At 49.3% G+C, this 24,973-nt stretch overlaps 1 protein-coding gene across 1 annotated transcript; it reads left to right on the top strand.

Annotated features, from left to right (window-relative positions):
• The first annotated feature begins 12,300 nt into the window (after positions 1 to 12,300).
• Positions 12,301 to 15,539, top strand: LOC126036827 (olfactory receptor 14C36-like). Its single transcript, XM_049797036.1, has 2 exons — positions 12,301 to 12,463; positions 14,560 to 15,539. Exons 1-2 carry the CDS (start codon positions 12,313 to 12,315, stop codon positions 15,537 to 15,539), a joined length of 1,131 nt encoding a protein of 376 aa, XP_049652993.1. The 5' UTR covers positions 12,301 to 12,312.
• The last annotated feature ends 9,434 nt before the right edge of the window (positions 15,540 to 24,973 follow it).

Genomic DNA, 24,973 nt, shown 5'->3' on the forward strand with positions numbered 1-24,973 from the left:
CCTAGCAAGTGGACGGCGTGAGTCCATCTGGCGGGGCAGGACCAGCAACCAAAGATGGAGAAAGATAAAGGTCTATGGTGGTTGATTGGATGGTTAGGGCTGTGTAGTATAACAAGCGGGAAAGTTTTAGACTTGTTTTCACGCAAATTACATGGTCCTAGAGAAAATGTGTGGGTATCCTTGGCACGAGCTCTTAATACAACCAAGCTTAGCCACTCCTAGTACCCCTTTTTTGACATGTTTGGTGGGTGTGCCATTGACTAGTGAGGCATGGGGGAATTTTGTAGATGCCGCAAACATTTCCCAGCTTGCTCTCAAACCCACCATGAGCAAGGCCATGGAGGATTATGATAAGTGGGATGGTAGACTTCCTATTGGACCAGAGCCACAAGAAATAGAATTATGGGACTCGCTAAATGCCAGTTTTTGCCTCTTTATAAATGCATCATCGCCCAACTGTCAAGAAGGCTCGCAAAAGGGATGTGTAGATAACATCACAGTAGCTACACGGGTTAGTCCGAGAGGTAGCGATAGTTTTTGGCAAAATGCTTGGTGTTCAATCAAGTCTAGAAATAGCTCTAATCCTGCCCCAGGTACAAGATATCCCCGACAATTGCCCTCAGGTAATCGGGCATGGTCTGGAATACCCTCTGTCCCTGTAGGTGGTCCTTGTACCATTGGGAAATTAAGCTTGGCTCTCCCTCACCATCGCCTGAATAGTTCGCATCACATTCGCTGGAAGCGCGATGTTGCCCAGACGTTGTCTAATAACTGTAATGATACAGTAAGCCTGTGGGGTCAATTTGAGGTCTGGGCTGCCTCCTTCTTCACACCAGGAGTTGCAGCAGCGAAAGCACACAGTACCCTGGCTCGACTTGTCTGTTGGGTGATAAAGCAAGCGAATGGGACCAGTCAAGTGCTGTCTGCGCTCACAGAAGATCTTTCGGCAACGCAACATGTGGTATTGCAGAATCAGGCTGCTATCGGCTTTCTCTTATTAGCACACGGTCATGGTTGTGAAGATTTTGATGGACTCTGTTGTATAACCATAACAGACCACTCACATTCTATTCATAAGGAAATACAAGGTTTGATAGAACACACAAAAAAGATCCAGCAAGATGTCGGATTTTTTGGGTTGGAAGCTTTGACAAATTGGTTAGGATTATCAGGTTGGTTTAAAGGGCTGCTACAATCTGGCCTTATCATTATTTTCATGGTATTAATTTGGCTTTGTTTAGTGGGATGTGTGATGTCTTGTATTAAGCAATTGATATTCCGCCTCACCAGCCAGGCTTGGATAGTGCAAAAACAAAAAGGGGGAGTTGTGGAGAGTTGGTTGATAGAAAGAGGACATGGACTTCCCATGGGAACACATAACACAGGTTTGGAAATAGAATAAGAGTGTCCTTGAGCTCTCCCTGACATAAGTAAAACAAGAAACTTGGCATTAAGAAAATCCATTTTCATTAACAACCTGGGGGCGAGATTATGCTTGTGTTTCCACAGATGCAGGCCCACAATGGACTTCCGTTCGATCTGTACGACCATCATCATCTGGAACATCATAGATGGTGTGGCAATATGAATACCACGTCAGTCAAAAACTAACGTATAGGTCACCTTGGCTAACATAACAGGTCAAGATTCTCTGTGCATTGCAACCGCATCACAAAGCCCATGAACCAATAGACAAGATGGCTATGACTCGTGCAGCGCGCCTGGCCAGCGAGCGCATGCGTCATAGATTGCAACCGAGGCGGACTTTTGGCACCCGCTGGCCACGTGTGCTAAAACCTGTTCCTCTGCAAATGTATAAATACCGGGATTTTCCGAAGAGCATCGGGCTGGTGTACGGTGAGGCCATCATTGCCTCTGTGGGGACGCCCACGGAAAGCTGGCACCTACCGATTGCTGGGCTGAGTTTGCGGAGCAAGATGGCACAAGAATGTATGGATGGTTCATCTTCCTCATAGTCCTCATGGTCTGGGTCATTAGGGGTAACGGGTTGGCTCAAAGAATTATGGGCATTGTTGTAGATATTGTGATTTTAGCTATTGTAATAATTTTACCTTGTTCAGCTTATTAAGGAAAATGGCATCCCAAGTTATTAAGCAAGCCTGGACTACTCAAAAACAAAAAGGGGGAATTGTTGAGGATTTCTTGGCTGGGCGAAGGCATGTGAGCAATCCAGCCTTTAGCTGGGAACGAAGCATAAGTTTACAAAGTGCTGAAGCAGACAAGGATGCTGTGTCCCTGTACACTGGGAAAAAGGAAGATAAGAAGAGCCTGACAACACTTGGATGCTGAAGAATGAGATAAGTAACTGCTGGACACCTTGTGAAGAAGCTTGCACAGCCAATAGAGAATAAGGTAGTGTCACGTGAAACGGGGTATTGTACCAATCAGAGTATTGTATAAGGCGTGTGGACAAGTCAGTCTTGAGTCTTGTCAAGACGCCTGAACAGTAAACGAGCAAGATGTTAACTCATATTGAGTGTGATTCTTGACTCTGGCCGTTCTTCCCGACACCAATGATGGCCTTCAGATCACAGTTCCCCCATGGCCCTCCTACTTTGCAGCTGCCCCAGCACCTGAACCCTCCCCTGCCCCAGCCTTGTCCCAGGTGGGGCTTTGCAGAAAGCTCTGCTCCAGGGTCTGCCAGAGTCTGGGGAAGGAAGGAAGCTGGGGAGGGCTGTCTGTTCCCCCAAACCAGCCCTTGGCCCAGGAGGAAGGTGGAGATGGCCTAACAGCAAAACTCACTTGCAAACCTGGGACGACCAGCAAGTGCTGGAAATGGACAAAAATTGGGGTGACGAAGGCCCCGAGCCACCTTCCTCATCTGTCCACACCACCAAGGGCACAGACCAGCCTCCTCCTCTCTCCTGCACCTGCATGTCTTCCATGTTTGCCACAAGCCCTGGCTCTGCACCACAAACCCCCGGAGTCAGTCCTTGCCCTGCATGGTCACACACTACAAGCTATACACTGATATTTTTCTCTCCTGGGGGCTTTCCAGCCCAGCACAGCCCCCCTAAACTCTTCCCACTGTTAGGGATGCGCAACTAACCATATCCAATAGGCGTTAAAGCTCAGATTTATTCTTCAGCAAAAGTCAGAAGTCCGGTAACATTTTATAAAACCACAGGCTCGATGTAAAGAGAATTAATACTACATGGCCGACTTAAGAATCCCCAAGATTTAAAGCGATGGCTCAAAATGTGCATATCACTCACCGAAAAACTGAGGGCTCTCTCCCTCAAGGAGTAACCTCGGGCAGTGCTGAGGTTGCAGGATGTTTTTCTGAGTACAATGGCCTTGCTGTTTCTTTGACCGATTGTTTGCTGATCAGTGGTGGATGGGGGTTCTGTATGTTGCAAAATATGTGACAAATTGCTTTTGGATGGCCTTGCAGTTTCTGAAGAAGATAAGTACTTTAGCCCTCTTAGGTAACTGAGCTTAGAAGTATCCATATGGATTATGTCAAAATGCAAGCATAGATAATAGAAGCACTAACAAGCATTCTTTAGGATAAGATGTATCAAACATGCAGAAGATCACACTGCACAGAATCATCTGAGAAGGGTCAAGTAGCAGACAAGAGAGGAAGACTATGGAAGACCACCAGAGGACTCTTGAAGACCACCAGAGACCTTCAATATGCCTGCATAATGGACATTTGCATATGCTAATATTTTCCCCAGAAAACTAATGAATATGTATAACATTTCTCAGAAATCTAGTGAATATATATGTAGAACATGTACTTAACCTGCACAATTAGGCCTGACAGTGTGCATGAAAGGTGGAGCAATCCCCCGTGCACCCAGTGCTGCAATAAAGAATGCCTGCTTTCTAAAACTCCAAAATTGAGTCTTAGAGAGTTTCTTTGACTGGCTTTTTCGGTATCACACTCACCCAAAAGCGGAGGGCTCTCTCCCTCGAGGAGTTACCTTGGGTGGTGCCCTGACCCGATGGGGAGTCCCTGACTGCAGACCCACTGCTCCGAGGAGGAATGTTTCCAACATGTCCTCCAGCAGGACCCTGTTTATACCCCTGTTGAATCTGACCTGTGGTCATTCAATTCTATTGGCTAGGAGGGCCACCTCGGTGTACCTGGCACGTCTCAATTGGCCAGTTCAAATTTCAACATGCAGCTTCCAGGGTTTCCTTTCCCTTCTCCCTTCCTGGAGAAGTTCTGTTTCCTGCTGGCAGGATGGGGGTGGGGGGAATGTACTACCACATTGGGTTAAACAATGACAAACTAACAGTGCTGTGTTCACCAATGAACCATATCTCTAAGTGCCACATCCACACATCTTTTAAGTAACTCCAGGGATGGTGACTTAAACACTTCCCTGGGCAGCCTGTTCTCATATTTGATAACCCTTCCACAGAAGAAATTTTTCCTAATATCCAAGCTAGAATCATGAAATCACAGAATCATAGAATGGTTTGGGTTGGAAGGGACCATAAAGTTCATCTAGTTCCAACCCCCTTGCAATGGGCAGGGACACCTTCCACTAGAGCAGGTTGCTCAAAGCCCCATCCAACCTAGCCTTGAACACTTCCAGGGAGGGGGCAGCCATAACTTCTCTAGGCAACCTGTTCCAGTGTCTCACCACCCACACAGTAAAGATTTTTTCCTAATAGCTCATCTAAACCTACCCTCTTTCAGTATAAAACCAATACCCTCCATCCTATCACTACATTCCCTGTTAAAGAGTCCCTCCCTCCCTTTTCTGTAGGCCCCCTTTAAGTACTGGAAGGCTGCTATAAGGTGTCCCTGGAGCCTGCTCTTCTCCAGGCTAAACAACCTCTACTCTCACAGCCTGTCCTCATAGGAGAGGTGCTCTAGCCACCCAGTCATCTTTGTGGCCCTCCTCTGGAACCCTTCCAACAGGTCTATGTCTTGCTTCTGTTGGGGGTCCAGAGCTGAAAGCAGTACTCCAGGTGGGATCACAGCAGAGCAGAGTAGAGGGGGAGAATCCCCTCCCTGGACCTGCTGGCCACACTTCCTTTGATGCAGTCCAGGATGCGATTGGCTTTCTGGGCTGTGAGCACACATTGCTGGCCCATGTCCAGCTTTTCACCCAGCAGTATCCCCAAGTCCTTCTCCACAGGGCTGCTCTCAGTCCCTTCATCCCCCAGCCTGTATTGATACCAGGGATTCCCTGACCCCGGTCCTGCACCAATGTTCAACACGTGGTCTTGTCGAACTTCATGAGATTTGCACAACATCACTTCTCAAGCCTGTCACGGTCCCTCTGGATGACATCTCTTCCCTCCAGCATGTCCACCGTACCACACAGCTTGGTGTCGTTGGCAAACTGGCTGAGGGTGCACTCAGTCCCACAGCCCATGTCACCGGCAAAGATTATAAACAGCACCAGGGTTGATTGTGCCTGGCCAACCTTTTTCTTTTCTCTGATGTAAGGACAGAATTGCTGGACTTAGGGAGAGCAGTGGTGGCTTTTTACCTGGAAGTCATGTATTCAGCAATATCCCCCACAATATTCTTGTGTCCAAGATAGGCTAATATAGTCTTCATGTGTGTTTAAGTAGATGGGTAAAAAACAAGCTGCATGGTTGGGCTTGGAAGGATGCTAGATAAAGGGAGAAACTTTTCAATCATGAGCACAGTAGCCCACTGGAAGCTGTTTACCAGGGAGCATCCACCAGCTCTATCCCAGAAAGTGACCAAGGCATGTTTGGATAAAGCCCTGAGTGAGCTGGTCGGATCCTGCTTTGTGCAGGAGGTTGCTTGAGACACTTCCCAAGGCCCCTTCCAGCCTGAACAATCCTGTCCTTCCTTCCCCTTCATGTTTTCAAATTAGAGAAAGCTCTCAGGCTCTCCCTGAACACAAAAATAATTCACATCAGGTGAGTTTACAAGTATTTACAAGTATTCCCAAACAGCCCTGACCACATCCTCTGCTTCTCTTTTCATTTGCCACAACCCAAGGTCTTTCTTCCTATCTTAATACCTTTCCAAAAAGAACAGCCTACCTTGTTAATCCTTTCAGAGCAGGGTGCTCAATTACTGTCACCTTCTTTGTACGGAGTCTGCACATGAACCAGAGCTCTGTTTCATTGCAGAAACAGAGATGAGGCATTTGACCAGCTCCTTGAACTCAGGAATCTGTATGCCGTGCACCCTGAGATTCCTGGGAACACCTAAGCTTTTGTCCAGAGAAGTGGGATTCCCTCTTAGGTGTCCTCACCTGTCTCCTGGCCCATGTGGTACTTCTGGCTCTGAAGAGAATCAAAACACACTTTTTGACTAGGTTCGTTTCATTTTACGTGCTGACATACAGGGCACATGAAGGGAGCTCACAACTCCGGGCTCTTTGCTGAACAGTTAGGACTTGGGACACTGGAAATGCAGGTAACGGTGCTGTGTCCGTGTACACCACATAAAAATCCTGGCTTCCTTTGTTCCTAACCTGGGATGTGTCCCTTGGCCTTCTCTGGCCAAAAAAGAAACAACTCCCCTATGCCACGTCCCCCTCGCCCCTGAGAAAAGGGAGAAAATATATGGAAGAGGGGTGATTTGGGGGCAATTCTGTCTAAGAGGTGTAATCTTTAAATGACAGCAAAGAGGTAGAAGTGAGAGAAAAAACACTGTTCTAAAACTTCATGGAAGAGGCTAACTACTGAAGTGTAGTAGCCCTTTTGCCAAGTAAGAATGACCGTTGGGGATGAAATTAAAGAGCTTTAATTCATCATCATCATCATCATCGAGAATGAGAAGGAATTCCCTTATAGCACTGTCATGTTACTGTTATCAGTGATAGTACCACTAATTCAAAAGCATCCTTGAGAGCGTCTCTGTTTTTCCTTGGCTCCAAAGCTCAGCCCGCTCAAATTTTAGAAAGACTACTTCAAAACTCTGCAACCCAGATCTCTACAACCTTCTCTCCTTGAAGGTCTTTTACCCCAGAATGGGGAAAACTTCCAATTCAGGCATCAAACCATTGCCCAACCTGCCTGGAGAGCCAGGACAGTTGTGCCACACAGCAGCCAGCCTCAGAGGGAAGCTGGATGTAGTGTGAAGTGGTTCTGACTCAAATGGAAGCTGAAATCCTGAGCTGGCAAGCCAACACTGGCTGCAGTTAGACATCAGATACTTGTCATGACTGTGAGTTCTGACCTCGTTGGCAGAGTTTCTCACACCCCTCACCGAGGAGGGCAGGGTGTTGGGGAGATGGGAGCTTCAGTTTCCCAGATGCCAGGACAGTCCCCAGACCATCCTCCCCTTGGCCACTGGTGTCCCATTTCCTGAGATGTAAAGCTGGTGGACCTTCTGTTGATAATCATGTTAAAATGCATCAATAATCCTTCAAGTATTTGCATGAGTTGCCTAAGGGTATCAGTATTTAAAAAAAAAAAAAATGTTTAATCTGCCTAAATATAAATATCTGCAACAAAGGAGTCCACATCAGTGGTGGCCATTCTGGGCAGTGCCAATTATATAGGTGCTTGCACTATAAAGGCATGATACCCTATCAACAAGTACATAATCTAAGTGGTTCAGATGAAGGGTGGTCTTGCAAAAGTTACCTTTTTTCTCCAAAGGTGACATGGACACTGCTGGTTTCCGTCTCCAGAGAGTGGCACAGGCTGGATCCCTTTCTCATGACAGACCCTTTGCCAGACAGACACAGCCTCGAGGGTACCTCATCAGGTTTTTAGGGCATTTCACTCAGCATCCATTTTGATGTATTTGGTGCTTTTCTGAGTCTACTCTTTCTGCACACATAATCATAAAAAGACAACCATTTCATAAGAAATTGTCATAAAAGCCCTATTATGGCCAGGAAAGCCCATCATGAGCTCTGGAGGGAGCAAGGAAGTTTATAATAAGTGCCAGGAAGAACCAAGAAGCTCAAGGCCTCTTCTGAAGAGCGAGAGGCCCCGAGCAGCAGTGATTGGTCATGTGTAGGTCTGGGAGAGAGGGTCGAGGAGAAACAAGGCGATGGCAGATGGCTTAGGAAAATCCTTACAATCATGTCTGAGCCCAGAAATGGAAAGGGTTGATGTCTGTGTGTGGAGCAGGAAGAAGAGGAAGATCGTCCTGGGAAGATGGCAGAAAGGAAGGCCCTTCCTCTGCTAACAGCGATGATAAGAGACTTTTCCATCCGGTGTGCATGGCTCAGCCTGGCAGAAGGGCAATGCCCACTGCTGGGGGTGAATGTGCTCAGTAATGACCCATGAGCTGAATTGCTTTCTTTTCTTCCTTCACTTCCCACATTTGGATTGACCTCAGGAAAACATCCATGAGCCTGGAGAATGCACAGACCTCCTGGGCTGATGTCCCATCACTGCAGGAGAAGAGGAAGGGTTTCTGAGACACAAGGGCATGCAGAGAGGGGGGGGGGGGGAGGGGGGAGGGGGTGGTGTTAAAGGCAGGAAGATGATGTGAAACAGCAGGGAGTGGGAGGGTATCATGCTGTAGTGAAATAGGTTGAGTTGCTGAAGTGAAATAGGTTGAGTTTTGATTTTGAGGCAGCAGAAGGAGGAGGATGTGCAGTTTACTGCTGGGATGTGGAGATAAAAAGAGGATTCAACTGGGCTTGGGGGCTGGGACATCTTGAGTGACTGAGGAGCATTAACAGGGCTCTGGAAGAAGCTGCACAGGTTATCAAGAATGCACAGCCTTTGGCAAAACCTCAGAAAACTACAGCTTTCCGTTTGAAGGAGTCATCCATAAAGCTTGGGACATCATGGGGTCAGAATGCGGTGAGGAAGCAGGAGTGGTGGTTAAAATCTGCAGAGAAAGAGGCACGGGCATAGAACTGTGTAGGTCAGGCTGTGGTGGGGATGGCCACTTTGCAAGGTCAGGCATCCCCCAGCAGAACTGAAATCCTTGTCCTTTTGCCTATGGCTGCTGTCTCTTCCACTGTAGCCCCTGAGAGGACACCAGTTCCTTACAACCCCAGCGCTTTGTTGCCTCCTCACCCAGCTACCATAGAGCCTGGGAAGAGTCTTATCACTGTCCTGCACTTGGCCTCATCGCACAACCCCACATCTCACTGCTCCCTGGAAGAGTCCCGAGCATGCCATGAGGGAAAGGATCCCCATTCCTAGGGTATGGGGGTCAGCACTTGAACATCCTGCTTGATGAAACACATCAAGGCCATTCACAGCTGCTTGCACGGTTGATTTTCAACCTCTAACCAGTGCCTCTGCGTCCCTGCTTCACCAGCCCCCAGGGACAGTCACCTTGTCATCTCATTCCCTCCATGATCACTTCACTATGGCCCTCAGTGGGACTAAATAACACCTTCAGAAACTTGGAGACGTGCTGCTGACTTGTACTTCTCTAGAGCCCAGTGAAATTTTCTTTCAGTATCTGCAGTTCAGGAACTTGGCACCAGAGGGCTCATTAACATGCCAAATGCCCTAACAAGCCAAGCCTCTGGGCATAACTTTCCTTCCTTCCTCAGTTCTTAGGTGGTTAGTTTGAGTGGTTTCAGGAGTGCAGTCCAACTGAAAACTTTTCAGTACCACATACCAGTAAGAAACAATTTCATCTTTTTCGACTTCTTATTTTTCTGTTTACACATTAAGGGATACCAGCAAACTCCAACTGATACCAACCCTCAGCATCTCCTAACGCAGTCTGACTATGCAGAGAAGCCAAGACCCTGTATGTCAGACACTCTATGGGCAGTCTTTGTCCCTACCTCCAACCCCACCACTTCTCTCATCAGCCACCTGGGACTTACAGCACCTTTGTTCGATTCTAAGCTTTCTCCACTACAGTCTGTAGCTGCATGTTTCAACCCCTTGACACTAGTTGCCACCTGCTACACTTGGAGAACAAGCTGCACACAGACACAGAAGCACGTTTCTTAATTGCCAAAAACCAAAACCAAAGGGAAGCATGGTTCACTAAGAAATAAACCACCCTCCTCTGACCTAGATTAAGTCCACCTTACCTTCTCTGACGGCTGCTTTCCACAGTGGATAGTCTCAGAGGAATAGAAAACACATTTTTGTGTCAAGCACAGATCCCAAGAACCCCAGAAGACCTCCCTGCCCCAGGCTCTGTTTGTCCATATTCACTCACAACGAGTCACACGCTGAAGTCAGAAGCTCCCTCCATTCACAGAAGGAAGCAAAGAGACAAAGTGAACTAAATGCTCTCTTTTGAAGAGCCCAATCTGCACTAAAACCAATATATCTGGGTTACAGAAGCATCTTCAAGTAGACTCTGCAGCATCTAGACCCACTCATTTCTCATTCTCCTCCAATGCTGGACACCTTGGGTTGAATTCTCCAGGCTTGCCTTTCTATTCACAGGAAAGAAATCAGTTGTGTCAACTGAGATGCTTTGGCCTACCCTGCCTGTCCACCAGCTCTTCCAGAAAGGTTCCTGACAGCCCTGGGTCACATTTCCCCATGCCATGTGGCATCTTCAGCTACCCCTGGGAACCCTGGAGGCTGTGGCCATCTTTATGTGGGCAACTGCATCAACCCCTGAAAGAAGATGTCAGGTAGAATTTGAAACATACACAGAAAAGACCTCGGTGTAATAAGTGTGTAAGAAGTCTTCATTTCCAGAACTTTGATGTTGGTCTGTAAAATATCCTTTTTTTTTCATAGGCCATGGACATGGATTAGCAAGCTGATGGAATTTTCTCTCCCTCTATGTAAATACACATTTATACTTCCGGTCCCTTTTGACTGGTAGCATTTGAGGTTGCCCAAGTAGCCCCTGATTTGATTCCTATCCACCGTTGCTTGTTTTCCTCTAGAGTCCTGCCTTGAGGCACCAAGGCCTGGGAGACCTTGCCGGTGATAACCAAGTCAAAGAGCACACAAAAAATGTCAGGTCTACCTATATCTAGTCGTTAGGAGTGATCACATATTGTCTTTGCTTTTTCTTTAACTGTCCCTGAAGTAGTAACAGCTCATTATGGTGGCCTTGAATTTACTTTCAAGTTTCAACTCAGTCTTGATACAGGTCATTTCTGTGCTTGGAGGATGCTGTCCTTGAAGAGCACTCTATGAAGTTCTGCTGCCTTTCAATGCTGATGACCATGCGACCCCACTAAAAGTCCCCAGAATAGGCCAAAGTCTGCTCTCCTAATGTCTGGCATCTGCAGTCTTCTGTTTTCCTTCCTCACTCCCCTCGGGAGCTGGGAACTCACTAGTTCATTTTCATCACAGAAAAGGCTTGCACTGACCTTCACTTCCCTGCCCAGCTCTGCCTTGCTGGCAAGTATCAGAGCCGAGTTTGCATTACCCTTGTTGGCCCATCTGGCAGCTGTGTGAAGATGTTCTCCGAAGACACTTCAGAAACTGCCTGGACTGTTTGCATGCTGCAGTGTTCCCCGTCCAGAAAATGCCAGGGTCCTTAAAGTCCCCAGTGAGGCCCAAGCTTCTAAATCAAGAGACTTCCTTGGGGTGCTTAGAAAAGACTGTGACCACTTCCCCACCCTGACTGTGGGTTCCTCAACTCCAACCACAATGTCACCTTTACTGGCCCCTCCTCTGACCCTCACTCACAAGGGCTGGCCCAACTTCTCACTGGCCCCAGTAAGGAGCTCCATACATCCAAGCAACTTCTTCACTTTGAGGGAACCCCACTCCTGATCCTTCCAGCCTGTCTCTCCTGAGAACCAATACCCATCCATTGCAGCACCCCAAGCTGTGTCACTTGTCCCGCCATGCCTTGGCATGTCAAAAAGCACAGGCTCCAGCTCGTCCTTGTTATGCCCCTGGCTGAGGGCATCAGTGCACATTTGGGCTGTAGCACCTCAGTTGTAACAGCAGACGAGGCTCTGACTTGTCTTAGAGCAGCTGGTCCAAGCATCTAAGACCCCCTGTGTGCAAAGACTTGGCTTCAGAGCAGTGCCAGAGTGGTTGGCGGATGGAAACATAAAGCTGAAACTGGATGCCAAGACAGTGAGCAAACTCTGCTATCGCCAAGGACAGAAAAAAAAGGGCTGGGAAGGGCAGCCCTGCCAGGGAATGGGGTTTTGTCAGTGGTGGCTCTGCTGCCCGTGAGGGCCTGTGGTCGAGGTGAAGCTGATCTCTAGGAATGACAAGGTGTTACAGACAGGCTGACTGTCAAAACTAGTGGTCATATCCTCGACTATATTTTCAAGGGGGTAAATAAAGGTAGGTGGAGAGGAAAAAACAGAAATCTGAAAGTGTAGGCATTTGCATGGTGACCCCAGTGTGATGTGCTTACTCTCTAAAGATGGGACAATGAAAAGGGGATTCATGGACCTCACTCTTTCAGATAGGAGAAATATCACTGCTGAAAGAAGTGTCCCCTACCCAGCTGAGAGAGGGAACATGAGCGATTTCTTCAGCCTGTTTCACAACATGTTACCCCAGAGGCCCAGGGACACCTGGAGGGAGCCCAGAGGGGGCAGAGAAAGGGCTGCCTTGGGCTGGTCCTCTGCTGCTGAGCTGGGCTGGGCTCCTGGGCTGCAGGGAGCTCATGGCAAGCAGGCAGCACTGCCGAGAGACAGCTCTGCCCAGGAGCAGCTCCTCTGCAAAGCGCAGCAGGGCTGAGGGCACTGCCTGCAGGCACCGAGGTGACAGAAGTGAGGCAGAGAGAGATGCTAAAGGCAGCCTGGGGTGGGAGGACAGAGAAGTGTTGACTTGGAGACAATTTTTCATCGCCCTTAACAGGGTAAGTGTCTTGCTTCAGGGCAATGCAGCTGTGGTTCCTGGAATGACCTCCTAAAGCTGGCACACCCCACAGCCTATGGGATCTCTCAGGAAAACTCTCACAGTTTCTCCAGTGTAGAGAAAAAGGCCGTGCTTTGGAGCACAGCTTCCCTGCTGCACCCTCAGAGGGACAGGGCATGTCAGCTGCCTTCACCCGGGGATGGCTGCAGAGTGTGAAGGTGGGTGTGCAGCCAGGGGTGCCCAGGGCTGTCCTTCTGAGCAGGGTCCTTGCGGCCAGGGGGCTGTGTGCTGGGACAGGGACTCTGCTGCTGGTCAAAGTACTCTGCCTTCCTGGGGAACTCCAGCAGCAGAGTGGGGAGAAGCTGTGGGTGGAAAACCAACTTGCAGTAGGGGAGGGTCCTTCTGCTGACAAGAGGGTGCTGTGTGGATCGGGGCTGCTCACAGCTCCAGATCATCCCCAGGAGATTTCCAAGGGCACTTTCCAAGGGCAAGGTCAAAGTAGGGATTACTATGAATTTAAGGAGCTTTCCTGAGTTTGGTTTTCTGTTTCCTACTCTTGGAGAATTTTCAGGGGAAATGGAAAATGAGCTGTCGTGCTTGAACAAGTCAGAGACTCCTGAGGTGACACTCTGAGGGATCAGTAAGTCTGACAGGAGCCTCCTGAAGTAGAGCACAGGGACTGAGAAGAACTGCCTGGCTGTGTTGGTGCCTGGGAGGTGGCATGTACAGCTGGGTAAGGGTAACTCTTTCCTGACTGCCCAGCTGCCTCTTGCATCTCTGAGCCAGTCAGTCACTGCATTTTTTCTTGATTCTCCACTAGTGTGTTATTGCTACTATTGCCTTATTCTGGCTGTTTCTCTTGGCTGGGAGTTTCAACTGCAGAGTCACAGGCTGATCTTTGGGTCCTCCCATGCAGCTGTGTCCATGGGAACAAGATTACAGGTGTCCAAGCTTTCCTCCAAGCTGTGGGGCTGTGGGCAATGCAGCCTGTGTCATTCCCTAGGAAATGAGCTGACTCTCCCTTCCTGAGATACCATCATCAGGACACTTGGCTATTTTCTTGGGGTGTCCTTCCAAGCTGTGAGCTGCCCTCCAGAATGCAGGTCTGTCCCATAGCATCTTGGTGTTACCTGAATGCCCCATGGAAAAGCACAGAGACTCCATGAGCGAGGAAATGCTGCTGGGTTTGTGAAATGAACCATGTGTGTCCTTGGCAAGAGGTGGGGTGCAGAGACATTCAGGAAGGGGGAGTCACTTGGTGCTGGGCAGTGGATCTCTCTGCGCTCAGTAGTACCTGGAGTCTCTTCAGGTTAACACAGGAGTGTTATTACCCTCCATCTCAGAAAGTTAAGAGCTAAGGGTAGCTAGAAAGAAGACAGAGTGACGGATCAGCTCTCCTCACACTGCACTATGCCACAGGCAGTACTTTTTCCCCGCAGGACCCACTTTGTTTTATCTGAATGCAGCAGAAATGATGAGGATTTCTGAAGTGCAAGAATATTACCCAGTAATGCAAGAATATTACCTCTCAGGGGGAGAGCTTTAACCCCCCCCTCTCTCAATCAATGCTTTGATTGTGTTTCTTAGCCCTGGCAGTGCAGATGTTGACAAACACTTTTACATTAGGAGTAGTTTCATCTGACCAATTCAAACACCAGAACTAACTGGCACCATTCCCAGAAAGCCACTGCTGCAGAGCAGGGCTGACTCTTTGGCAGCCAGTAGACAGAGGTCCTGCTAGTCATGGCACACCCAGCCAGCACCAACCAGAGCTCCATCCACACAGCTGAACAGAGATCTCGTTGAAATGGTAAAAATCTGGTGAACATGTATTATGAGAAATGGATTTGATTTTGGTCAGAGAATAATACCCTAACTTGTCACTGCCCTTGCCTCCTTGTTCAGTGCTCCACAGTCAGAGGCAGCAGATGTCCAACAGCAGCTCCATCACCCAGTTCCTCCTCCTGGCATTTGCAGACACACGGGAGCTGCAGCTCTTGCACTTCTGGCTCTTCCTGGGCATCTACCTGGCTGCCCTGTTGGCCAACACCCTCATCATCACCACCGTAGCCTGTGACCACCGCCTCCACACACCCATGAACTTCTTCCTCCTCAACCTCTCCCTCCTTGACCTGGGCTCCATCTCCACCACTGTCCCCAAAGCTATGGCCAACTCCCTCTGGGACACCAGGGCCATCTCCTATGCAGGATGTGCTGCACAGGTCTTACTGTTTGTCTTTTTGATGTCAGCAGAGTATTTTCTTCTCACTGTCATGGCCTACGACCGCTACATCGCCATCTGCAAACCCCTGCACTACGGGACCCTCCTGGGCAGCAGAGCTTGTGTCCACATGGCAGCAGCTGCCTGGGGCAGTGGGTTCCTCTATGCTGTGCTGCACACTGCCAATACATTTTCACTACCCCTCTGCCGAGGCAATGCGGTGGACCAGTTTTTCTGTGAAATCCCCCGGATCCTCAAGCTCGCCTGCTCAGATGCCTACCTCAGGGAAGCTGGGGTACTTGTAGTTGCTGTCTGTTTAGCTGTTGGGTGTTTTGTTCTCATTGTGCTGTCCTATGTGCAGATCTTCAGGGCCGTGCTGAGGATCCCCTCTGAGCAGGGACGGCACAAAGCCTTTTCCACCTGCCTCCCTCACCTCGCCGTGGTCTCCTTGTTTGTAAGCACTGGAATAATTTCCTACCTGAAGCCCCCCTCTATCTCCTCCCCATCCCTGGACCTGCTGGTGGCAGTTCTGTACTCAGTGGTGCCTCCAGCCTTGAACCCCCTCATCTACAGCATGAGAAACCATGAGATCAAGGATGCCCTGAGAAAACTAATCACTGGATGTTTTTCCAAAGAAGTAAACTGCCTCTTGTCTTCTGCATAGTACTTATCTCATTATAGGCCCAGCCTTTCTTCTGGTTTCTTTTACGGTGATTTCAGGGTTTGAATCTCATTTTTCTTTGCTCTTCTTGCTTTCTTTTATTTATTTGAATGCTTTCCACAAAGAAATGTCTGTCTTTCTCTGGATTCTAATTCACAATATACCCAGGCTTTCTGTGACCTGGAAGATGTGCAAATGAAGAGCTGTACTCTCTGTGAGTTTAAGCAAAATAAAGGGCCCTGCAGAGACTTGTTTTTCTGAGATCCTCCCTCCAAGACCTGCTCTGCAGCTGCAGGGAGCAGTGCCTGTGTGCAGAGGGGAAGAAGAAAAGAGTCCTGGCACAGCAGCACTGCCAGGGAGCACCAGCGCTTGGTCTTTCCCGAGCTGCTCTCTTCCCACTTCCATGCTTTCCTTCTGAACCCTTTGGTTGGTGGAAGGCCTGAGTGCTCTTCAAGCATGGTTAGAGTCCTGCTGTGTGGCAGGCCTGTGGTCGCAGGCAAGGACAGGCAGTGGGCACTTGTGTGACACAGAGCTGGCGTCCATTGCAGCATTTCCATCATAGATGGGGGTCTTCTCAGGCTTTGTGCCTCGGATGCCCCTACATCCTGAGCTCACCCCTCTCCACTCCCGAGGAGCTGCTGTGCCCTTCAGTGGATCTGGGGCTGTGGGGTGAGTGCCCAGAGCTCTGCCGCACCCTGTGGTGGGCACTGCTGTGGGGCCATGCCAGACTGGGCCACATTGGGAAAAGGGCAGGGGAGGTGCAGCAAAGTCAAGGGAGGTGTTAAGAGTTTAGGGGGAGCTGTGCTGGGCTGGAAAATGACCAGTAGAGAAAAATACCACTGTATAACTAGCAGTGTGTGACCATGCAGGGCAAGGACTCACACTGAAGATTTGTGGTGCAGAGGCAGAGCTTGTGGAAAGCATGGAAGACATGCAGGTGCAGGTGAGAAGAGGAGGCCAGTTTTTGCCCTTGGTGGTGTGGAGAGACAGGGGAGGTGGCTCAGGGTCTTTGTCACTCCCAGTGTCTCTCACTGGCCAGTTCCAGCACCTGCTGGTCACCCCAAATTTACAGGTGAGTTTTGCTGTGAGGCCATCTCCATCTTCCTGCTGGTCCAAGGGCTGGTTTGGGGGAATGGACAGCCCTGTCCAGCCTCTCTACTTTCACAGACCCTGGAGCAGAACTATCCGCAAAGTGCCATCTGGTACAAGACTGCAGCAGGGGTCAGAACAGGTAGAAAGCATGAATTTCTATTGTCTTTGTTGTGGAGGTATGTGTGTAGGAAAAGAAAAGCTTACCTGGACATGGTGCTTGCAAGGGAATTCAGAAGCAAACAGAAGACCTTTGGTCACTTCTGAGAGACCAAGGCTGAACAAGGGAAATGCAGGGCTGCTGCTGAATGGGGAAGGTGATTTAAGAACAGCAGACACAGCTGGGGCTGAAGGAATGAATGCCTGCTGTGCCTGAGTCTTTCCTGAAATGGTCTCCAGGCCCCTGTGCTCAGGGAAAGGCTTCAAGGGAGAGGAGAGCATGCGTTGGCATGAAAGTCAGGAATTCCCACAAGGACTGATGCCAGTTTCTGCCCCTGCAGGGGATGAACCCTGGCAGTGACACAGGCTGGGGGCTGCCTGGCTGGGAGGAGGCCTTTTGGAAAGGTCTTGGTGGGCAGCGAGATGGACAGGAAGCAGCCTTGTGCCTTGGAAGAAAGGAAGGACAGGAGCACCCTGGGCTTTATGAACAGGACCATGGGCAGGTGATGGAGGGAAGGGATTATAGAAAACACTGTGTCCAGATTTCAGATTCCAATATAGGAACGAAACACTTTAGCGAAGGGCCCCAATAATGGTCCGAGGCAGGAAGACTTTGCCTGTGAGGAGAGGCTGAATGAGCTGGGCTTGTCCAGCCTGGAGAAAAGAAGATCTTGGGCAAAACATGTAGCAGCATTGCAGTGTTCCCTGGAAGACTGAGTCAGGCTCGTGTCCATGGTACAAGACACAAGGACAAGAGGCAACGGGCTGAACGAAGGGGGTTAGTGCACATATTTTTCCAACGTGAGGATGGCCAAATGCTGGAAGCTGTTTCCCAGGGAGTTTGTGCCAGCTCTATCCCAGAAAGTGAGTAAGGTGCCTTTGGATAAAGCCCTGAGTAATTTGGTCTGGCCCTGGTTTGAGCAGGAGGTGTTTCAAAAAACTCCTGAGGTCCCTTCCAGCCTGAATGATGCTGCCCTTCTTTCCCCTTCATGCATTCAAATGAGGGAGAGCTCTAAGCATCTCCCTGACCATAGAAATAATTCACATCAGGTGCAGAGATGATTTATATGTGCCCCCATACATACAGCCCTGACCATATCTGGTATCCATCAATATGTGTTTTTGAGATTTCCCCAGGTCTATCAGTATCTATTAAAAAAAAAAAAAAAGGAAAAAAAAAGAAGCATTGACTCTTCCAAAACATAAATATATGCAACACAGCAGTCCACATCTTTGGTAGCAGACTGGAAGTGGTGGCAGGGGTAGCGGGGCATCCTGCTGAAGTGAAATAAGTTGAGTTTTGATTTTGAGGTGGCAAAAGGAGGACAGGTATTTTAGTGCTTGCATACAGAGAGAAATAGAAGATTCAAGCAAGTGTGGGGTTGTAATAGTTTGGGTGCAGGAGGAGCATGATCAGTGTATTGGAAGAAGGCAGACAGGTTGTGGGCAACTCACAGGCCTTGACCAATCCTTGCTTAACCACAGCTTTGTGTTTGAAGCAACAGCCAGTAAGGACAGAAGGGCATCAGTATGGCTTGGGAGTTCCCAAGGTCCAAGTGTGGTGGGGAAAAGGGGATGCAGCTAAAGTCTGCCGGGAAACCAGCACAGGCATAGGACAGTGTAGGACAGCCTGCAATGGGGATGATCAAGGACATTGCTGAGCTCTGGTGCTGCAATGGAGGATACAGGGTCTGCCCAGGGAGCAGCCGGGAGGATGAGGACTATGTCCCCTGTATGAAGGGGAAGCTTGGATTTGTTGGGGTCCTCTATGTGACAGACAACAGGTTGGACTAGCTTTTGTCATTTAGGATCAGAGGAGTCAGCAAGAGCTGTGACCTTGTGTTGGAAGTTGTAAACTGCTTGCTCAGGGAGAGGAAACAGAAAAAGTCTTTTGTCAGCAACCCCAGGAAGTCTCCAGGTTCATGAGCAGGCTCTGTGGAGGGTGGGTGAGGAGGCAACGAGGCACTGGAGGTGTAAGGACCTCATGTCCTTTTGCATGTACAGAGTGTTTACTGCTGGTGACCACATCCTATGATCAGTACTGGGCTGTGTGCCACCTCCTGCCCTCTACAAGACTCAGGAACTGACAGCTCTATCTCCTTTGCTAGGGGGATTTCTGTCAGCTACAGTAATCATTTCAGTCATGACCCAGATACTGTTCTGTGGCCCCAGTGGAGTGGACCATTTCTTCTGTGATTTCACCCCATTGCTGGAGCTTTCACACGCTGGCAATATGACACTCATGCTCTTTGTTATCATGACCTGCTTTTTAGATCCCATTTTCCCCTTCCTGTTCACATGGTCATCCTGTGTGCATCAGAGCTGCCACCCTGAGGAACGTCTCCCATCCAGCACGGGCAAGCAGAAAGACTTCTCCACCTGCTCCTGCCACCTCACTAGTGCCACGCTTTTCTACGACACCCTCATCCTTGGGTGTGTGATGCCCAGAAGAACCCTCCTGAGAGAGGCTGACAAAGCCCCTTATCTACACCATCCTCACATCCCTGTTCAATCCTCTCATCTACAGCCTGTGGACTAGAAAGTTTGGGGGAGGGGGACACTGAGAAAAATGCTCAGGGAAGCTGTGAGCTGCACGGAGAGCCCATGGGAGTTGCTGGCCTGCAGGAAGAGATCACTTCTGGTTCTCTTTTGAACCAGCCCAGAGGACCTGGCCTGGCATGTGTGGTGTCCTGGGCACTCCCCAGCAAGTGTGGGATATAGAGACAGCTTTTGGTGTGCGATGCAGCAGAGAGGTGCTGGTGGAGCTGGCTGGTGTCATCCTGAGGCCTCTCTCAAACATCTTGGAAGGGGCAGAGAGAGCAGGGTGTTTCCAAGATCCTCAGAAAAGGCAAATCTCAAGCCCATCTTCAAGAAGGGCAAAAAGGAGGATTGGGAGTGTTACAGGTTGGCCAACTTCATCTCAGTCCCTGGCAAGGTGACAGGGAAAATGATCTTGCAGCCATCTCCATTGCTTGAAGAACAAGAAAAGGATTGCTGAGTCCATGTGGGAGGGGAAAGGAGGGCATGCTGTGTATGTGGACTTTTGCAAGTCCTTGGTTTCCTATAGTCTCCTTAGAGCAGATTGTTGACATCTTGACTGAAGACTTTGACGATGCAGTGCATGGGAAGTTGGCCGGACGATCAGGAATGAATTCCATCAGTGGTACAAAGTCCTCTGAGAAGCCAGCAGCATCCCTCCGTGATGAGCAAAATTTCATAAAATATCTTTAAAAGCTGGAAATCAAGACTTTTTCTGCTATTACATAGATTTCTTTTTGTGCATAGGCTTCCACATTGTTTTAAAATTTACATTCTGCTCTTGATTCAGTTGTCTGCACAGAGGTGGCCATGGCATCCAAGCTGTCCTGTGGTAACTAAAGCAGCCATTTGGGAAAAGTGATGCAGGAATCCTTCGGATGTATAAGTGGGTTTGCAGGCAGGGAACCTCGAGGGTGGTGCAGGGCATCACCTTCCTCCAGTGCTGCTGGGTAGGCTGTGAAGAGGTCTCTCAAGCACGGCAGACAGTATATCCCCTTGGATGGTGGCTGTGAGGTCACTTCTGACTGGTCAGCAGCAACAGGGAGAGAGATACTCTGAGGTCATGAAGGTCATCAGGAAGCTGCCCTCAACAAGATGACTCATTTGGGGAGGGCAGGAGGAGCCTGGGCAAAAGAAATGGGAGATTTGGGGCAGGGAAGAGGACCTTGACCAACAGACATGAAAGATTTTGAAGAGGTAAAATGGGTTAAGGACGTTGCTGTGAAAACACTGACTGTGAAAAAGTTCCTGCTAAGCCTTTACGCTATCTCTACCTAGTAGCCTTAAGCCCTAACCCTACGCCTAAACACAACTTCTTCCCATGACAGTAATCCACTGTTACTAACCTAACTGAGCTTAGGCTATCCCTAACCTCAAAGCTGACATCTAAGCCAAATCCCAAACCCATAAACCCTTACGCTTACACCTACCAGGTTGCTCAGCCTAGTCCCTAGCCTCTACCCCTAGTCTTAACATGTTGGCCTTAATCCTAGCCCTCACCCCAGACCTAAACAAAACCCTAACCCACCATGCTAGCCCGCACCTTAATCACTAGCCAGGGAACCTCAGCAGAACACCAACCTCTCTGCCTAAGCTTTTGCCTGATCCCCAACCCTGAAAGGTAAGCTCTAATCCCTAAGCTCCAACCTGAACACTGAATCCCTGAAGCTCACTTTCCCATGCTCTACTGCCCTCATCTTGGTCACCTCTCCTCAACCTTACTTAAGCTGTTTGGACCCGTGGGACCGGGAAAGGGATTGTGAGGTCCCAGAAGAGTTGCATGGCATTGGGAGAGGAATGTGAGGTGACCTGTATCTGATGAGCTCGTAGGCCACAAGGAGGAGATGGGTGGGAATGGCTTTGGTGAGGTCAGCTGTGCCTCAGGATCTCATGGGACAGCAGGAGGCACAAGGCTGGGAAGGTGGCTGGGAGGTCCCTTCTGTCCTTGAAGTTGATAGGCCAGCAGCAGGAACAAGGCTGGGAAAGGGACTGTGAGGTCACTTCTTTCTGAAGGAGCTGATAGGTCAGCCCTTGACTCATGGCTGGGATATGTGCTTTTATGCTCACATCTGCCAGTGCCTCTGGCAGACCAGCAGAAGCATGTTGATTGTGAGAATCCCTTTCCGTAAGTACCTGGTAGGCCCGTCCAGGACAAGGCCTCGGATATGGGTTCTCACACCTCTTCTGCCTGAGTACATGACGGGACAGCAGCAGGCACGTGGCTTGGTGGTTGTTCTGTACCTGGAGGTTCTGGTTTCTTACGTCCCCAGTAAGAAAGGCACACAGCCTCTGTGCAGTATCATTTGAAATGCCGTTTGATAGAGCAAACACTACAAACAGTGAATAAGGCCAACTGCATACAGGGCTGTATTAGTAGGAGTGTGGCCACCCAGACAAGGGTGTTCTCATCCCTCTGGCCTCAGCACTGGTGTGGCCAAATCTGGAGTAGTGTGCCTGGGTGTGGAGTTCTTACCCAGTCTGTAGGAGCGCGGAAGAACTGGAGTGGTCCCAGAGGACATCTGCCAGGATGGGGCCTCTTTGGAGAGGCTGAGGGACTTGGGCTTCTTTCGCCTGGTAAAACGGAGGCTCAGGACACTATAGTAGTAGAGTGAAGCTGCTTGAAGGGTGGCTTCAGAGATGATGGAGCTTTTCTTGGTAGTGGGAAGAGAAGGAAATTTGCGCAAAGTGCAGCTTGGAAGGTTCAGACTGGATGTGTTGAGAAAGAAATGCCACTCAAAGGGTAGCCTTGTGGTGCAAGAGGTCACCCAGAGAGAGCCCAGATCAGCCCATGGCCTTGTGTTTCAAGGAAAATCCAGCCAGGCTGGAGAGACATCTGTGAAGGAACAGAAATGCTGGGGTGAGACCTAGGTGGGAAAGCAAGATGGACATCAACAGCCTGAAGGGAAGGAGGTAAGGCATGGGACAGATTATGACAGCCTGCAGGAGAGATGGCCAAGTGCTCTGGCAAGGCTGAGAGGCCAAACAGGTCCAAGGGATTTGTCACCTTGGATTTGACAGTAGCTTCTGCCACTGAGGCCTACCAGGTAAAACTTGTTTTGAGGCTCTGGACTTAGTTTCTTCCTCACCACTGCTTGGGGAAACCAGGATACACTGTGCAGTTTTCCTACACTTGGCATTGCTCACCCTCACATCCTGCTGCCCCCAGGAAGAGCCCTGACACACCTGTGAGGGACAGGATCTGTCTTCCCAAGGCCTGCAGATCAGGGTTGGCCTTTCTGCTTCATAAAACAAAGCAAATCTTTTCTCAGCATTGTAGCCACCTTCACAGTGCTTTTGCCTACCTGCAATCACAGCCTCCAAGTATCTGCTCTAACGAGTCCCTGGGGAGGCTTTGTCAGGAATGGCCCTCAGTGGGGTCCATTAATGCTTCAAGGTACTTTGTTTCTGACTTTGACTTCTTGAGAAGTTTCTTTCAGTCTGCTCTCAGTATCTTAGGTTCATGGACTCAGCCTCAAATACACCATGGGGCTCATTAGGATACAGAAAGTTTTAACGAGCCTTGTTTCTTCCTGAAATTTTCTCCTAGTCTGCAAGACTTGTACAGCTAATTAGAAAAATTTCATAGTGTAGTTAAGGAGGAAGATTTCAAACTACACCTATACCCATGGTTTTGGTTTTTTTTTAAAGAACAGTTTTTGTTACTCTTCAGTTTAGAGAAGAGGTGATAGAAGCATTCTCCAAGTGATAATGATCCAGAGTGTCTCCTCAGGAGGTCTGGACAGCTACAAAAAGCAGTCCCTTGAGGTCTGACACTGTATGGACACCCTTGCTCCTCACCTCTCAAACCTCAGCACTTCTGACATTGGCCACCTGGGGCTTACATCTCTGTTCCTTGCCTCAGACTTCTCCACTGATCTCTACAGCTGGAGGTTACAGCTCCTTTGCACCATCTCCCCCCTGCTCTCCTTAGAGAACTGGCTGCACACAGGCCCAGAATAAATATTCCTATTTGCAAGCAAAGCAAAGAAAATCATGAAGAAATTTCATAAACAATAAGTCGCACTCCTCAACAACTTGGGAAGTACAAGCTGCCCCTAATGAGGCTGCCTTTCTACACGGGCTAATCTTATGAGAAATGTTTGTGTTGGAGATGAAAAAGTTAGATATAAACACAATTAAAGAATTGGCTAAAGAGACTATTAGACTACTGGTAGACAGGCAAGCTTGTAACTCCCTGAAGCTCAAAGCAGCTGCATAGCGGGAGAGGTATCTGAATAAACAAAGAGCAAGGGAAGGAGAGAAGTGGAGCATCATGGAAAGGGCCTTTGCCTAGGCAGTCTGCATCTGAAAAGATGACTTTCACAGATGCTCATTTTGCCACGACAGCTGCAACTACATGAAAGACTAAAGAAACTAAATACACCGAAGAACAGGCAGAATAGTGGTAACAAAGTTACATGGGAGGACTAATATTTCTTTGGAATGTCCTCTGTAAAGGGTCATGGAATTGGTAGGGGCCTCTTGAGAGTGAGGACAAACCAAAGTTGCACCCATCTTCTAAAGAGGCCAGAAGTGCAACCCAGGGAGCCACAGGCTGTACAAGGTCACTTGGAGATGGAGGGATCTCAGAGCTGCCAGGTTCCTCTGAAGATTTAAGGCCTCTGAGACAGCAGCAGAAGATAACAGTTTTGAACTGGCCTAGCCTTTAGATCCTTTCACATGTAATGGCTATGCTCCCCCAGTTCAATCATTGGCACCTGGAAACCAGCCCTGCTTTTCCTTCCTCTCCTCCCAAAACCTGACCAAGGGATGAAAGGAAGGAAGGAAGGAAGCAGAAAGGCCCTAGGCCTCCATGAATCAGCTCGGTTCTGGCACTTGGAGGGCCACGGAGTCCTTCCATTGTGCAACCCATAAAGAATCAAGGTGGGAAGTGAGCCTGCAAATCTGAATCAACAAGGTCCATGGACAGGCAAGGCTGCGTCTATGGTTGTGTCTGGAGACCAGTAGCCCTACAGCATAGATCAAGCTGGGGCTGAAACTCAGGCCTAGGCTTCAATCGTCTCCTGGGCCCATGCACACAGGTGTGGGTGGAGGCCGCAGGTGATGCTGCTCAGGGCCCTGACACTGCCATCTTAGACCCCACCTGCCAGTGCCCTCAATAGGCCAAATTCTCATTCCCTGATGTGCAGGGTCTGCTCTCTGCTACTCTTCTTTTCCCATCTCTGGGGATCTGGGGGACCAAAATTTCATGGTCACTATGGCCAAAGCTGACAATGGACTTCACATCCCTGACCAGCTCTTCCTCTTCTGGGACTTGCAGGTCCAGGTGAGCATCAGACTGGATGGCCTACTTAGAAGCTGACCCACAAGGAAGCTCCCACCTAATCAGTTGCCTGTCCCGCATAGAATGTCCACACATATCTGACCTGCCCTGACATCACACAAGGAATCCCCCACTTCTCCTCTGTCAGTATCTCCGAAGCATGTTGTGTCTCCATTCACCAATTAACCCATGGGAGCTATCCTTCCTCACCTCAGGTTATACCACTTATCTCACAGCTCTGCCATGGTATGCAGAGCTCTCCCTGTCCACGCCCAAGGTGTTAGGAATTGATGCCCATTAGGACTGCAGCACCTCAGATGTGGCACCAGGGCCAAGGGCAGACTTGTAACAAGGAAAGCTTCTACCA

This window comes from Accipiter gentilis, unplaced genomic scaffold (assembly GCF_929443795.1).
Source record: "Accipiter gentilis unplaced genomic scaffold, bAccGen1.1, whole genome shotgun sequence".
In the NCBI taxonomy this organism is placed as follows: Eukaryota; Metazoa; Chordata; class Aves; order Accipitriformes; family Accipitridae; genus Astur; species Astur gentilis.

Bases quoted from the DNA above. Each gene is read 5' to 3' on its own strand.
- LOC126036827 (XM_049797036.1), top strand. From the start codon at position 12,313: ATGAGCGATTTCTTCAGCCTGTTTCACAACATGTTACCCCAGAGGCCC. The intron at 12,464-14,559 runs GCAAGCAGGCAG...CTCCTTGTTCAG, and splicing joins TGGGCTGCAGGGAGCTCATG to TGCTCCACAGTCAGAGGCAG.